At 42.1% G+C, this 13,395-nt stretch overlaps 1 protein-coding gene across 1 annotated transcript in view; it reads right to left on the reverse strand.

The window, feature by feature from the left end:
• The window catches only part of LOC306743340 (piezo-type mechanosensitive ion channel component 2), a gene marked incomplete at both ends in the record, with an annotated part of 29,297 nt that overhangs the window by 1,869 nt on the left and 14,033 nt on the right, over positions 1–13,395 (reverse strand). Inside the window, 29 exons of the mRNA XM_079225844.1 lie at positions 498–590; positions 1,267–1,455; positions 1,948–2,095; positions 2,268–2,426; positions 2,705–2,919; positions 3,026–3,173; positions 3,289–3,421; positions 3,590–3,776; positions 3,888–4,076; positions 5,029–5,287; positions 5,415–5,732; positions 5,906–6,067; positions 6,341–6,537; positions 6,743–6,909; positions 7,124–7,198; positions 7,467–7,587; positions 7,762–7,874; positions 8,079–8,144; positions 8,617–8,705; positions 8,863–8,952; positions 9,891–10,050; positions 10,314–10,410; positions 10,532–10,775; positions 11,276–11,441; positions 11,548–11,649; positions 11,917–12,121; positions 12,218–12,418; positions 12,781–12,945; positions 13,072–13,248. Of these exons, the coding sequence (XP_079081970.1) occupies positions 498–590; positions 1,267–1,455; positions 1,948–2,095; positions 2,268–2,426; positions 2,705–2,919; positions 3,026–3,173; positions 3,289–3,421; positions 3,590–3,776; positions 3,888–4,076; positions 5,029–5,287; positions 5,415–5,732; positions 5,906–6,067; positions 6,341–6,537; positions 6,743–6,909; positions 7,124–7,198; positions 7,467–7,587; positions 7,762–7,874; positions 8,079–8,144; positions 8,617–8,705; positions 8,863–8,952; positions 9,891–10,050; positions 10,314–10,410; positions 10,532–10,775; positions 11,276–11,441; positions 11,548–11,649; positions 11,917–12,121; positions 12,218–12,418; positions 12,781–12,945; positions 13,072–13,248 (4,635 nt within the window). The remainder of the gene's footprint in view (positions 1–497; positions 591–1,266; positions 1,456–1,947; positions 2,096–2,267; positions 2,427–2,704; positions 2,920–3,025; positions 3,174–3,288; positions 3,422–3,589; positions 3,777–3,887; positions 4,077–5,028; positions 5,288–5,414; positions 5,733–5,905; positions 6,068–6,340; positions 6,538–6,742; positions 6,910–7,123; positions 7,199–7,466; positions 7,588–7,761; positions 7,875–8,078; positions 8,145–8,616; positions 8,706–8,862; positions 8,953–9,890; positions 10,051–10,313; positions 10,411–10,531; positions 10,776–11,275; positions 11,442–11,547; positions 11,650–11,916; positions 12,122–12,217; positions 12,419–12,780; positions 12,946–13,071; positions 13,249–13,395) is intronic.

Genomic DNA, 13,395 nt, shown 5'->3' on the forward strand with positions numbered 1-13,395 from the left:
CTGTGATTCTTTTCTCAATGCCTTTTATTTCTTATATAAAGCATTTCAAATGGCCTTTTGTTTGTATTGCCCGTTGCCTACAGGTGCCTCACAAATAGACTTCCCTTGCCTATGCATCTTAACCATTTGTCCAACGGGAGACACCAAAACAATCACTTCTGTGTATATCAACATACTGCAAACCCTTTTCATGACATTGACATTAAATCACTCCCTTAAAATACTCCCTTTCACATAAACAGCTAGGATACCCTACATTTAATTCTCACAAAATCATTAAAACCCACAAGTTGATAAAAAAAAAAAGTCTCAGTCAGAAGTTTACATCTACATGGAGCTACAAACATAGAGGGGCTCCCTCTCATGGCCACAGGCAGTTATTATGATAAAGATCATTATTGCATATTCTACAAATACAGTAGAAACACCATACTGTTGTATTAGTTCCTTGTCCCATTTGTGGTGTTCTCAGTTTGGTGTTTAGGGTTAAATCTTACTGGATGGGTCGCGTAGACTTTGGTGAGTCTGTTGAATTCAGCTGCTGTATATGGAACCAAGTTCTGCTCCTGAGCGCTCATGGTGAACAGAGGCTGTGGAGACACAATTAGACACACTTAACAGTTAAGACATACACACACACACTAGACATGGACAATGACTAGCGCCCGAACAGCACAGACACAGTTAGAGGGCAAGCAGAAACATTATCTTGTTATAAACCACGATGGTCCTGCAGGGGAGGGGTTGTTGTCTTTGGCTCTCGAGATGGCTGTCAGTCTGCTCCTTTGGACCACACTGAAATATCTTAACAACTACACACTTCGCCATAGCTTCTGCCACCAAGTATCTGGAAAACCAGCAACAACAAATTGAGGGGAAATGGCAAAGGTCGTCACAGAAAGCAATTTTGTGCACAGATTCATGGTCCCCAGAGGATGCATCCTACTGACTTTGGCGATCCACTGGCTTATCCTGTAGCGTCACCATTGGTTTAGAGTGAAATGTTTCAAAAGGGTTTTTTTGCAAAAGAAAAAGTGCTTATTGTGTTAGATGATGACGATAATACTGCCGAACTGTATCCACAAGACCCAACACCTGCATTTGTATCCCCTGTAGCATTTCAAGCGAAACACGTCTTTGCTGTTCCACCTTTTACAAGTAAGAATTCCTCGATGACAATACGCTTTAGTGTTTTAGAATAAAAGCAAGCAATCGCTAAAAGTTGAAAGCAAGCACACAGTTAAATAAACTTGTTTCCATCCTGACCTCATATCCTGCGATGCTGAGCTGGATGGAGACTTCCACCGGCTGATTGGTCACTCCGGCAGCCGACTGGACCAGCGACATGAAGAGCAGCGGGAACCAGATGATGCTGATGAGAGCGAAGATGATGAATCCTCCCAACCCATATTTCACCACCTTCTTCTTCTTCTGCCCTTGAGTGTGGGGGTATTTCTGGAAGGAATTACAATACAATTACAGCTCTCACCTTATAAAGAGAAAAGTTTAAAAAGACAAATATCACAACTTATCATATTGAGGCCTATAAAAATTGAATAATTTGTCTGATCAGCAGCTATATACATTTTATTAATTTAATTGTATTTATTCGATACTTCCTCTTATTTTAGAAGCTCTAACCAGAATACGGTTAGTATTTTTACTTAATAAACTACTAAATAATTTACTGAATAGTTCAATATATAGTAAATAAATATGAATACATTATAAATTGTTATGAATTAATTATTATCTGCCAATAAGGAAGGAGAACCTGGATGCCAGAAAGAAAATAATAATTAAGCAACAGCCTTGCAACTACAAGTGTTATCAACATTTTAAAGCAGATTATGATGTACCTAATGCTTTATAAATATGATTTAAATATATCAACTTTGAGTGCTGTAGTAATAGTACAACGAGCAGTATGTGCACGCTCTCAATTACTTTCTCGGACTCCCTCCAGCACTTGAGGATGAATATGTTTGCATAGATGTCTTCTACACAAATCCAACTGGAGAGAGACAGAGTGGTGTCAGTCCAGACCCAATCCATCACGGCCCTCAGCTCTGTCAAGAAGGGAACCAAACGAAACCTGGATGAGGAGACGAGAGGAGAATGTAAATACCACACAGAAAACAAATCCCAAACACTCTCAACACTTTATCACAAGTGTTTAAAATGCATCCGATTAAATTACGTTACAATAACGTCATGCTGTTTAAGGAGATGTTTGTATTTATTAAAGCCAGTAACTGTTCTCTTACCCTTGGAAGAGGAAGAGGTTCAGGTAGTTGTAGTTCTTGGTGAGGAAGTTTCCCAGGATGCGGTTTGGGTATCCACATTTAATCTGATAGGCAGACAGGCCGAAGTAGATACACTTTACAAAGTACCAGAGCTGAGCAATAGAGTTTCTGTTGAACCTCCTGTGGAGCAAAAAAGACATGAAAAGAAATGAAAAGGACGGAGATACAATTTCTTTAAATTTTTTGTTTGCATCTTTCTTCTTTCTTTTCAGTCTTGAACAACTGGAATTAGGGATGGAAGTTATATGAGATATGTAAGTGTGGGTTATTTTTGTCCAGTCTAGATTAATTGTTCGATTTACTACCTTTTTTACAAACCACAGGCTTTTCATAAAACATGTATAAGATAATTACAACTGAATTAACAAATGAAGAGAATGAAAAACTAAGTTGATGACCTCTCCGTGACCCCGGGGAGGATGAAGAACATCCAGAAGTGTATGCCGAACACCAGTGACACCTGGAAAACACACTTTCCCAGCAGGGACTTCTTCAGGTATATGGCCCGGTCCACTATCATTGTGCCAAACTGCATGAGCAGCATGACCAGGAAGGCCTCTGGAACCTGGTCCTCCGAGAGAGACTCTGTGATGTCTGCTACGGCAGAATATTTCTACAGACAGACAAAGATCAGCGTGATTGATTGTGTCGTACTGTACATAGCATGCATTGAAAGAGTGTATATTGTTGGTTTGATGACAAGCAGTTCAGACTCTTACCCCAAAAGCCGAGTACCCATAGATAGTGACGATGAAGTTGACTACGTCGATGAGAAACATGAGGGCATAGACGTCACACACAGGACTGTAGTCTGGGTGGATGATGTCATAGAAGAACTGTCTGATGGGTAAGTAAATGTGGAGGGCACTGTTGAAAAAAATTAATATACAGCGTCAAAACACACTTTCTCCAAGCTGCTCTATATTTTCGAAAAAAATCAGTTGAAATGTTAAAAATGTCATGATGTCTGTCTGCAACGCACACTTCTATGGTGGCAGCTTTGGCCTGTAGCATCCTCTCTTTGAACAGCTGTCTGATCCTCTGCTTCCTGGTCAGCGGTGCCTTGTTTCTTTGCCGTCTCTTGTCCTTGCTGTGCTGCTTCTTGGGCTTCACCTCTCCATTAAAAAAGATAAACGTGAAATGGAGACATTTTAGTCATATATGGAGATTAATGTCAACTACCTGTGACAGAAAATAAATAAATAAAGACAACAGAAAATAAGGGAGAAGAGGAAGTCTCACAGTAGATTCAGCCAAACTGTTGGGTCAAATTATATATTTACCATCAGATTCTGGGGAGTCACCTCTCTTTCCTCGACAGAATATGGAGTTGGTGGAGGCCTTGAAAGGGAACTTCAGCCGGCGTTGAGTTTTGTCTTTACTGTCCATCTTCTTCTTGTCGACTTTCTTCTTCATCTTCTTGAAAAAATCTGGCATCTCAACCTCTTTGTTGTCCCACAGCCCGTGGCACTACATGGACAACAAACTGAATTTTAACATGCAAAACTAGATGCGTGGCAGCCATGCAGGTGGCCCCTTACAATACATGAAGCAGCAAATGGGAATGATTGAATGAGTCACCTTGAGAATAGAGCGGTGGAAAAACAGAGCAAGCAGCTGAATGAGATCGAAAAGGACGTAGCCGTCTTTCTTCTCAACCCCGATGATGTTGGGCAGGGCAAAGGGCCGCTCAGCGTTGATGCCTCTGTAGGCAGAGGTGGTCCAGGGGAAGAAACCAAACTGGGAAAAGTACTTCACCACAACAGTCAGCTGAGAGAAACAGAGAAGAGAGGTCTGGATCATGCATCAGCTGAAACAATAGAATCATCACCAAATTCATTTTAAGTCAGGTAATATTTTCTCCATAAGCTCATTTATGGTATCTTTTTTCTGTCCTTGGTAAGGAACTAGTACACCAAAGAAATGCAAAGTCTGAGAAAAAAGTCAATTATTTTTTTGAGATGAGATGAGGTCTGTTGAGCTCACTTCTATTTAACCCTAAGTGGACATGATACAGGGGCAGTAAGGTCATATATATATATATGACTTTACTCTGAACTCTGCTTAAGGCAGTGTGTGTGTGTGTGTGTGTGTGTGTGTGTGTGTGTGTGTGTGTGTGTGTGTGTGTGTGTGTGTGTGTGTGTGTGTGTGTGTGCTTGTAGTCTAACACACTTTATTTTTTATTTTCAACCGATGCTGACTTAAATAAAATCCATTGAGGCAATTTATCAGACTTCATTCAGCTCTCTCTGGAGCCACGAAAGGCATTATAATACACTTACAGTATGCGGTGGTACTCCAAAAGACCAGTAAACAGACTGTAAAACCAGTGGGATAGGACTACATTAGCCATACTGAATCTCTATGGACCATCCAAGACTATTACATAAACTTGAGTTGCACCCACGACCGGAGTTTAAGAGGTCATCAAGCCAAATAAAGTCGCTCCAGAATAATATGATCAAAGACAAGAGATATTAGCTGCCAAATAAAAGTACAATGCAGAATATATGCAGAATTGCGAACATCCATTCTAATGTAATACAAGCATTAGTTTATCATTTTGAGTATTCCTCCAAAGTGGAATGAATTTATCCATCAAACATTAAACCGATTGCAGCCCCGGTGTCTATTTGTTCTAAAATTAATATTCATTCTGCAATGAAACCCCTCAAGTTTGAAGATCATGTCAAACTCACCAATCCATGTTGTAATAGCCTACCTCTGTGTAGATGATGGCGGTCATCCAGAAGCGCTTGGAAGGCCGGGGCACAGACAGCATGGCCCAGAGGAAGATGAGAATGGGCAGGATGAGGGAGAGCAGCGAGGCCGTGACGATGTGGTTGAGGATGATGACAAAGTAGCACAGCATCTCTGACTTGGACACCATGGTGTTATAGAGGGCAATCAGCAGCTTCAGGGGCCTCGGCAACTTCAAAAAAAACTTATCGGACTCTGAGATCTCTTCATTTTCAAACATACTACAGAAAGGATGGAGGGAAGGGAGGAAAATACATAAATTATGAGAATAGTGTCACGCAGCAGCTTGTCTCTCTCTTGCTAAAGATACAAAATGCTTTCAACGAATACGTTTCTGTGAGTACTGACTTGTTAAGCAGCAGCTCACTGGCAGTGAGGTTCCTCGTTTCCTGACTCAGGGGTTTGAGAGATTCTATGAGGTCCAGGCTTTTCTCGCCATCACTCTCCCTGATGTCCAACGATGTGCATTCTGGGTAATCAGCGCATTCATCTTCTTCTCTCTGCTGCGCTTCGTCATTCAGGTCTTCTCTTCCCACCTCACACTCCTCCCCTCGTTGTTCCTCTTCCTCTGTCTCTTCTTGCTCACGTTTCGTCTCACCCTCCATGTCCTCCTCATCCTCCTCTTCTTGTTCGTGGTCCTTCTTTTGTGGGACATCAGCTTCACAGCTTTTGAGACAAGGATAGAGACAGGGACATTTCAACTTCAAGAATCAGATGGGGAGATGGTTTTGCAGTATTTGAAAGCATTGAGGGAAGTCTAGATATGCCATAGAAAAACCCTGTGCATCTATTTAGCATATGTACACATATATACAGGATTCTCTTGATTTCTCCTTCACCTTGGGGAAAGTTCGACAGTCTCAAAGGACGTCATGTCAATGTTGCCTGTTTTCAGGAGCCTCCGTCTGAGCTTGTCAGCTGCAGGCGACACAACGGGAGGCTCGTCCAGCTCTTCCTGGGTCGGCTGCCGGGAGCCGAGCATCGTCTCATCTGTCATACAGCTGAAGGTGAGGAGGAGAGAGCAGGTGAGTAGACTGTATATATATATATATATATATATATATATATATATATATATATATATATATATATATATATATATACATACACAAATGTACATTAATACTGCTATTCATGTATTTCATTTGTCAGCAGGTCAAAGTTTAAACATGCAGTACATGTATGCACACGTTTACTGAAAGATAGTAGAAGCAGGAAAGAGAATGAAAACATGAGATGTAAATATGTGACCGACGCAGTGTCCAGTAACCGACCTGGAAACGCTGCTGCCCCAGGACATTTTGGAGGCTTGGTTCTTGAGCTTGGCATAGGCATGGTGCGAGGATGGGACATCAGTCGGGGAGGAAGGCGGCAGGCAGTCCTCTATGTCGTCTTGAGATGAAAGTGTGTTCTGACGGGATATCCAGCTTTCATAAAACTGCTTCACGCTCTCCTGGCTCACCTCTTTCCCCTGTAGAGCGAGGGAGCGAAAGGGTGTCGCTGACCCAGAACTGTACTGTTTGTGCTATGTGAGTTAGTGAGCATGCATAACCTAAATGGGATGCATCATTAATGTTACACCTGAGCTTTTCCTGCTCTGACAAGTCCAAATGTTAAAATAATATTATGTTCTGCCTTCAATTTACAGTCATCAGCTTTAAATCCTTTCCTCTCACCTTCTTTTGCTGTTGGCTGAGTAGCGCGCGCTCGAAGCGCAGCACCTTGGAAATTTCCAGGGTTTCTTTACAGAATGAGTTTAGACCCCCTGTAAGGTCGTCAAGCAGGGACTTAATGAAGACCAAGATGAACTTCAAGATGTTGAAGACGCGCTGCAGAATGTTTTCTGTAAGGAGAGGAAATAGGGAAGCATGAATGAATGAGTTGGCATATTTAAGGTTTCCCTGCTCTTGTACGCTTCTTCATATTACGGCGATAACAAATAAAAAGCAATTTAATAATTAAGTATTCCTTTCACTCAGAAATTAACTTGTGGTAGAACAGTGGAGGAATCCTGAGGTGTGTTGTGAGTGTAATGCAGTGACTTTGCAGTGGTTTACCTTTTTCCTCCTCTTCCTCCTCCTCCACAGTGCTTTCATCCAGTTCATCCTCACTGGAGTCTGTTCTTTCAATGCCTGGAAGAAACAAGATTTACTGTTGCAGCATTTTAGCAGTTGGTACATCAGTGCAACAGCAGCAGCAGGATGTCTTCACAACTGCTGGCCAGACTGTTCTCAAATCCATGGTTCCTTCCTCAGGATTCTGGTGACCTCCTGACCTCTTCTTTATCTCCATTATCACGACAGAATTCCCCTTTAAAGTTTTGTTGAAGCCTAAAGTACCAAACAAAAAACCTGGCCTAACCCGGAGCTGTTTGATAAACACCACATGACGCTCGCTCACCCTGCTGTCTCTGCAGCTCTTTCTTTGCTCTCTTCTTCTCCTCTTTCTGTATTTGTTTCTTCTCCCTTTTCAGGTTCTTCAGAGTCGACTTAGAGCTGTTGACCCAGGCGTCGTAGGCCAACTGGGATATCAAAGACACAGAAACAACTGATGATGTTACAACATCAACACAACAACAACTCTCTCAGTGTTCACTTTGTTTTAAAGGATGATCCTGAAGCATATAGAAACAAATAAATGCATCCTTTTCTTTTGTCCTTAGTTTCATGTTTAAGGGTTGTTTTCTGGCTCTCACCTGGAAAGCAGATTTCTTCTTTGGTGGGGGGACCTCGTCCTTCTTCTCTGTAACTTCCTCCTCTTCCTCCTCACTGTCACTTTCAAACAGGTGGTAGCCACAGTTGTTTTCCACTGCATGAAACAGAACAGTGTCAAAGCCGCATCACTATGCATACTGTTAAGCTCTTGAGTAAGGGGTCTGATCCAAAGCTGCCCCAATACAGCAGCTCAGTGGCTGTAGCTACTGTTTTATGACACAACCTGAGGAGATGATAGGTGATAGGAAATAGCACATCATTCTTAATTCCCTCTGAGCAGTGTTTTGTTGCTGCTCACCTCCAGGCTGAGACACCCAAGGCTTCCACCATTTTCCGGCATCTTTCTTTGCCTTCTCATCATCACCTGAAACGCAAATCAGTCGGTTTCATGATTTTCTCCCTTTCAAGGATGAAGACTGAATAGTCCCATAAAGTAAACACTTGCATACAAGTATATAGCTCTCAGGGAAAAGTGTGTATATATATATATATATATATATATATATATATATATATATATATATATATATATATATATATATATATATATATATTGTATGATCTATTAACCTAAAAATAAACTTCAACCATGTGTCTGAATTTAGCTAAAAATGAAAATAGATGATTGGAGCTTTATTAATAGATACAATTTCCTCATAAAATATTTTCTGTCACAAAAGAAAAACTGATTAGAAATGTGGTATTAATGGTCTATTTATTTATCTGACTTGTATTTACAGACTTTGCACCTATTTTGGAGATACAAGTGTGAATGCATGCTGACGCTCTGTTGGTTTGTTAACAGTAGAAACAGAAAATAGATTCACTTATGTTACGCAGAGCCTCCTGCTCCTGATCAGCAGGAAGAGCTGGTTTGGCTGCTGCTTTAGGCCCACCCTTCTCTTTAGATTTGATCTTCTCCATCCTAGAGGAAGAGAGAGGAAGGGCAAGTTAGCCGTTGACTATTTACTTTTTCCCTGAGACAATAAAAGTCGGCTTATTCATTTATTCACAGTCGGAACAGTGAATGTTGAACTGTAAATGTACTTTGTCCTGACTCTACACTGTTTAATGTGTCTTACTGTTTCTTCAGTGTCTCCACAGATTTCTTCTCATCCTCCAGTCTGGCTGCTACCTGCTTCTTCACTCTGGCCTCAAATAGCTCAGCGCCCCTTGGAGGTAGAGAGAGGGAGAGGAACCGAGCATGACTTAAATTGTTGAGGTCACCATCTGTTCGTTTCATCGCTGCATGTGTTTTTAGCTGCAGCCAGCAGCTCCATAGTTCACTTTGTCTGTCAGTCGGTTGGTCCACAAAAGTTTCCCCACCCTTTAGCGGCAACAGTTTTTGCCCTGGGAGGCTGAAATTTGGCATGGAGGTCAAATGTGTGAGTGTGAAGGTGTGTGAGTTTGCGTTCATGCCAACTGGCACATTACTCTGAACGGATTCATGTACCATGGCCAAGCTGAAGAACCGCTTGTCATAGATAATTGTAAGAGGAATCATTGCACTCAGCAGAGTCCCTTTTTCATTTTCCCATGGAGGTCAAGTGTGTGTGTGTGTGTGTGTGTGTGTGTGTGTGTGTGTGTGTGAATGCTACATCTCCAATGGATAATTTCCAACTAATTGCAAGCATAACCTTGAGTCTTTTAGCGAGTTCACACAGCAGGTCAGATTAACATGTCAAAATCTGCAACAATAAAATATTGTTACAGATAATTCATTATTATTTATTTAAATAATAAATTAATAATGAATTAATATTTACGCTGTCTCGGAAATTACTGTTTTTCTTACAACTAGAGCCAAATTCTTCTTACCAGGAAACTTCTCTGAAATAATTATTAAATTAATAAGGATTACCCATAAAAAGCTACAAAAACGTCCCCTGAACAGTGAGCTGCTTCATCCAAAGCAAGTTGGACTCTTTTGCCTATCACGTCGCTTTGGTTTTCTTTTAGAAACTGAAAACAGACAAGCTAGGTTGGGTTTAATACATCAAACAAAATGTTAATGTATCAAATGTTTTCCCCTTGTTACCCCTCATTCTAACTGTAAATCTTGCTGCTGCATGTTCGGGACCTAAGCAGGAGGTTCGTGTGGAGTACAGACCTGGAGGCCAATATCTTAGACGACTTGAGGTCAGACACCACGTACAGGAAGTAGTAGCTGAGGAAGACCCTCCTCTGTGCCAGGAGGACAGTGAAACAGATCGCATCCCAGACGATACCGGCCTCACCCTCCGGCAGCTCGCACTCGTCGTCAGGAGCAGCTGACGAAATGTAAGCAATAGTTATACAGCTTGAATAATCTGACAAAACTATGAAAGTACATAAAAAAGTGCTCATCAATAAAGTCTCAGTTCCCTCATTTCTCCATCCTACAGACAACAATTCAGATTTTTGGTCGAACATGAACTCTAACACCATGTTTATTTTGTATATTAATATCAACCAAACTTGCTAAAACTTGCCCAAACCAATAATGCACTGACATTTAAGTTGCCCTTTATCATCATCTGTTGCAGACACTTACGGACGTCGTAGCCTTTGATGGTGCAGAACATGCTGAAGGCCTGAATTAACCAGCAGCCGTTCTTCAACAGGCTGTCCAGGTAGGCACAAGAACCGAGCTGATCACAAAATACACAAACAATGGCAGAAAGAGGCTATGATTGACAGCGTAGAACCTGCGCAAAAGGCTCACAAGTTAAGTGATGGGTGCTCGCACTGGTTTAGTGTGTTGACACTCACAGACAGCAGGTTCTTCATGGCAATCACAAAGCAGGTGTATCCGATGAGCCAGTCCCACAGTCGCAGGATGTATCTGACAGGCTGCATCAACACGCTGCCTCCAAACAACATGAAGTAGAAACAGGCCACCAGGTAGCCCAGACAGAAGATGTTGATCCGAGTGGTGCCGGTGATGAAGATGAGGCACAGCACCAGCCAGAAGAAGTAGCTGAACACAAACACCTTCACCATGTCGAGGTAGCACCTGAGGACCAGAAAGAGAGGGAACATTAAAAAAAGAATAATCCTGATAAACAGATAAAACAGACAAAGAGTAATTTATCGCATAACTGTAAAAAATATATGAGGACCAGAGACTTGGAGTGGAAAGTGAAAAGAAGCCCATAAACTAAATGGGGGATGTCCAGGACTGCTTAGGCAGCAGTTTCGATTTACCAGAACAGCTTTCATGAGTTTGAAAACACACATACAGTAATGATCTAACTCCACCCCTTAATACTCTTTGATCAACCACAAAAGCAGCGTGATGGACTCAAAATATCTCCACCTGCGGTTTAACCTACAGAGCAGGAAGCTGTTGGAATAGATCAACTAAGTGCTGGATTATGGAGTTCAGGCTATTTCCAGTTTTTTTTATCTCAGGTTGTACAGATAGACGTGAAAGATTCAAATCTATATTCAGGCGAAGACGAGTCTGAGATATAATGGAAAGAAAAATACTTGAGAAAGCATTCTGTTTGTGACCTGCAGTGAAGGAAGTTATCCACGGGTATAAACTGATTGAAGGAACAAGGATCCAGACTGCGACTGATCTCAACGTTGTCTCCAGCAATCAGCCGCACTACTGCTCGGTTCTCCTCCTCAAACACCAGCCACTGCAGAGACGAGCAGAGCAACAGGAGGTGGTCATCTGCAGAGAGAAGGAGAGAGAGGAGGAGGAGGAGGTCAACATCTAAGATACAACGGAGGACTGGGTTCAGAAGGGAGGAGAGTAAAGATTGCAAAGATAAACTCACAGAATATGAACGAAGGATTGGGTGTCATGGCGAAGTCCGGCAGGTAAAACCACTTAATAATATTAGAGGTCAAAGGTTGAACTGCAGATCTCCAGGGGTAATCTGATGAGGAAAAATAATTGACATTCAATATATGTAGACAGACATGAATTATATAATAGGTCAAGTGACAGAAAAGTGACAGAAAATGAATCAGCAAATATTTTTAGTTTCAGTAATTTTTCCAAGCAAAATCATCAAACATTTGCTGGTTCCAGCTTCTCAAATGTGAGAGTTTGAAGCTTTTCTTTGTCATATAACAAATAAATATATATCGTCATATTAATTGTTTGTTTCACGGGATCACAGAATTATTAAAAAAGTGCATACCAACACAAAGAGCAGGAGGGATGCCAATGCAGAGCAGGTACTGCAGCACCATGAGCCCTGCAGTAAAGCAGCAGTATTTAGGCCACACCTCCCCGATGGCCTTCCTGCGTCGCCGTGACAGAACAGCCAATAAGGCGCAGGAATGGAGCAGGGCATAGAAATCCATCCTCTGACCGATCACGTTGACTGCCACGATTAAACTGATCTAAGAAGAAGTGTGTGTGTGTGCGTTAAGAAGTCAGTGAAAGAAACGCTAAACAAATCAGATACACAGACGCACACTTCAGGCCCTTAAAAGTACCTCCAGTCCAAATTTGTAGAAGCAGAAGTTGATGAAGTACTTGATGCAGGGCAGGACGCCGTGATCCAGGTGCTGCCTCGTGATGCCCTGGAAGATGATGCTGAAGGGTGGGGACTTTAGGTCGTTATGGAGACGGAAGTAGAGCTGGTGCCGATATACGGTCGCCTCAAACACCAGCAGCCCGAGCACCATCAGATGGTTCTACAACACAGAACACAGAACTGCTGAATCTAAAGGTGGGGCGACTGACAACGACTTCAGAAACCAACCAATGTGTCTCTGGAGTTCATTGTATGTCTCTGAGGTCCTAACTGTTTGGTCCTGGTCGGCATCTTAGTAAGTTTCATAGCAAGGAGTTTATTTTTTGGGGTTACAAACATCTATTAAAAGGTTTTGTAGTTTTACCTTCAGTAAACACATAGTCCAACGCCTAAGAGCCTGGATCTTGTTTAGCGTATTTTATATTATATATTGGAATGCAAAACCGCTTTGTGTGATGGTTGTGATTTAAAAGAAGTGTCAACGATTAAAAAGTGTCTAGACTTTGGCGGGCGCGTACGTACCCTGAGACAAGGGAGGATCCTGCCCTCACATTTACGCAGCGCTCCACACCAGTAGACGGGGTCTATGGGCTCGGTGTAGAGAATAGACCTCCTGAGCAGCTCCACCATGTTCCCCCTCAGTTCCGCTCCATCATCCAGGCCCGTGCTGTTGGACGGCACCAGACCCTGACATACAAACAATGTTAAAGCCCTCTGACAGGTGATCCAGATGTGCTGCTGGCAAGCCGCCAACAAAAGCATTAGATGTGTTTTAGGTCGCTGTTACAAACACACACAGTAATGGCTACTCACAGCGGTGCAGTTGGAGGAGTAATCAAGGGGTTTGATGACTTTGAGTTGGTAAAACATCTTGCACACCACCATGACGCAGGCCCACACAGCAGAGACGCTGGACGCCGTAGGTCGTAACCGTGGGAATGGAAGCGCAAACACCCACAGAACCAGGAAGAGAAAGTTCATCAGAGAAACCTGTGAAAAGTTATTAAAGGCTAAAGATCTTGCCTTTTATTGGTTAACTTTCCATTCATTTCTGGCATGAACAAAAGGTGTAGATGAAAATTAATAATCAATTTGTATAAATATCAAACCAGTACTGAGTGAATTAATATCAGGGGA

This window comes from Taurulus bubalis, assembly GCF_910589615.1.
Source record: "Taurulus bubalis genome assembly, chromosome: 11".
Taxonomy (NCBI): domain Eukaryota; kingdom Metazoa; phylum Chordata; class Actinopteri; order Perciformes; family Cottidae; genus Taurulus; species Taurulus bubalis.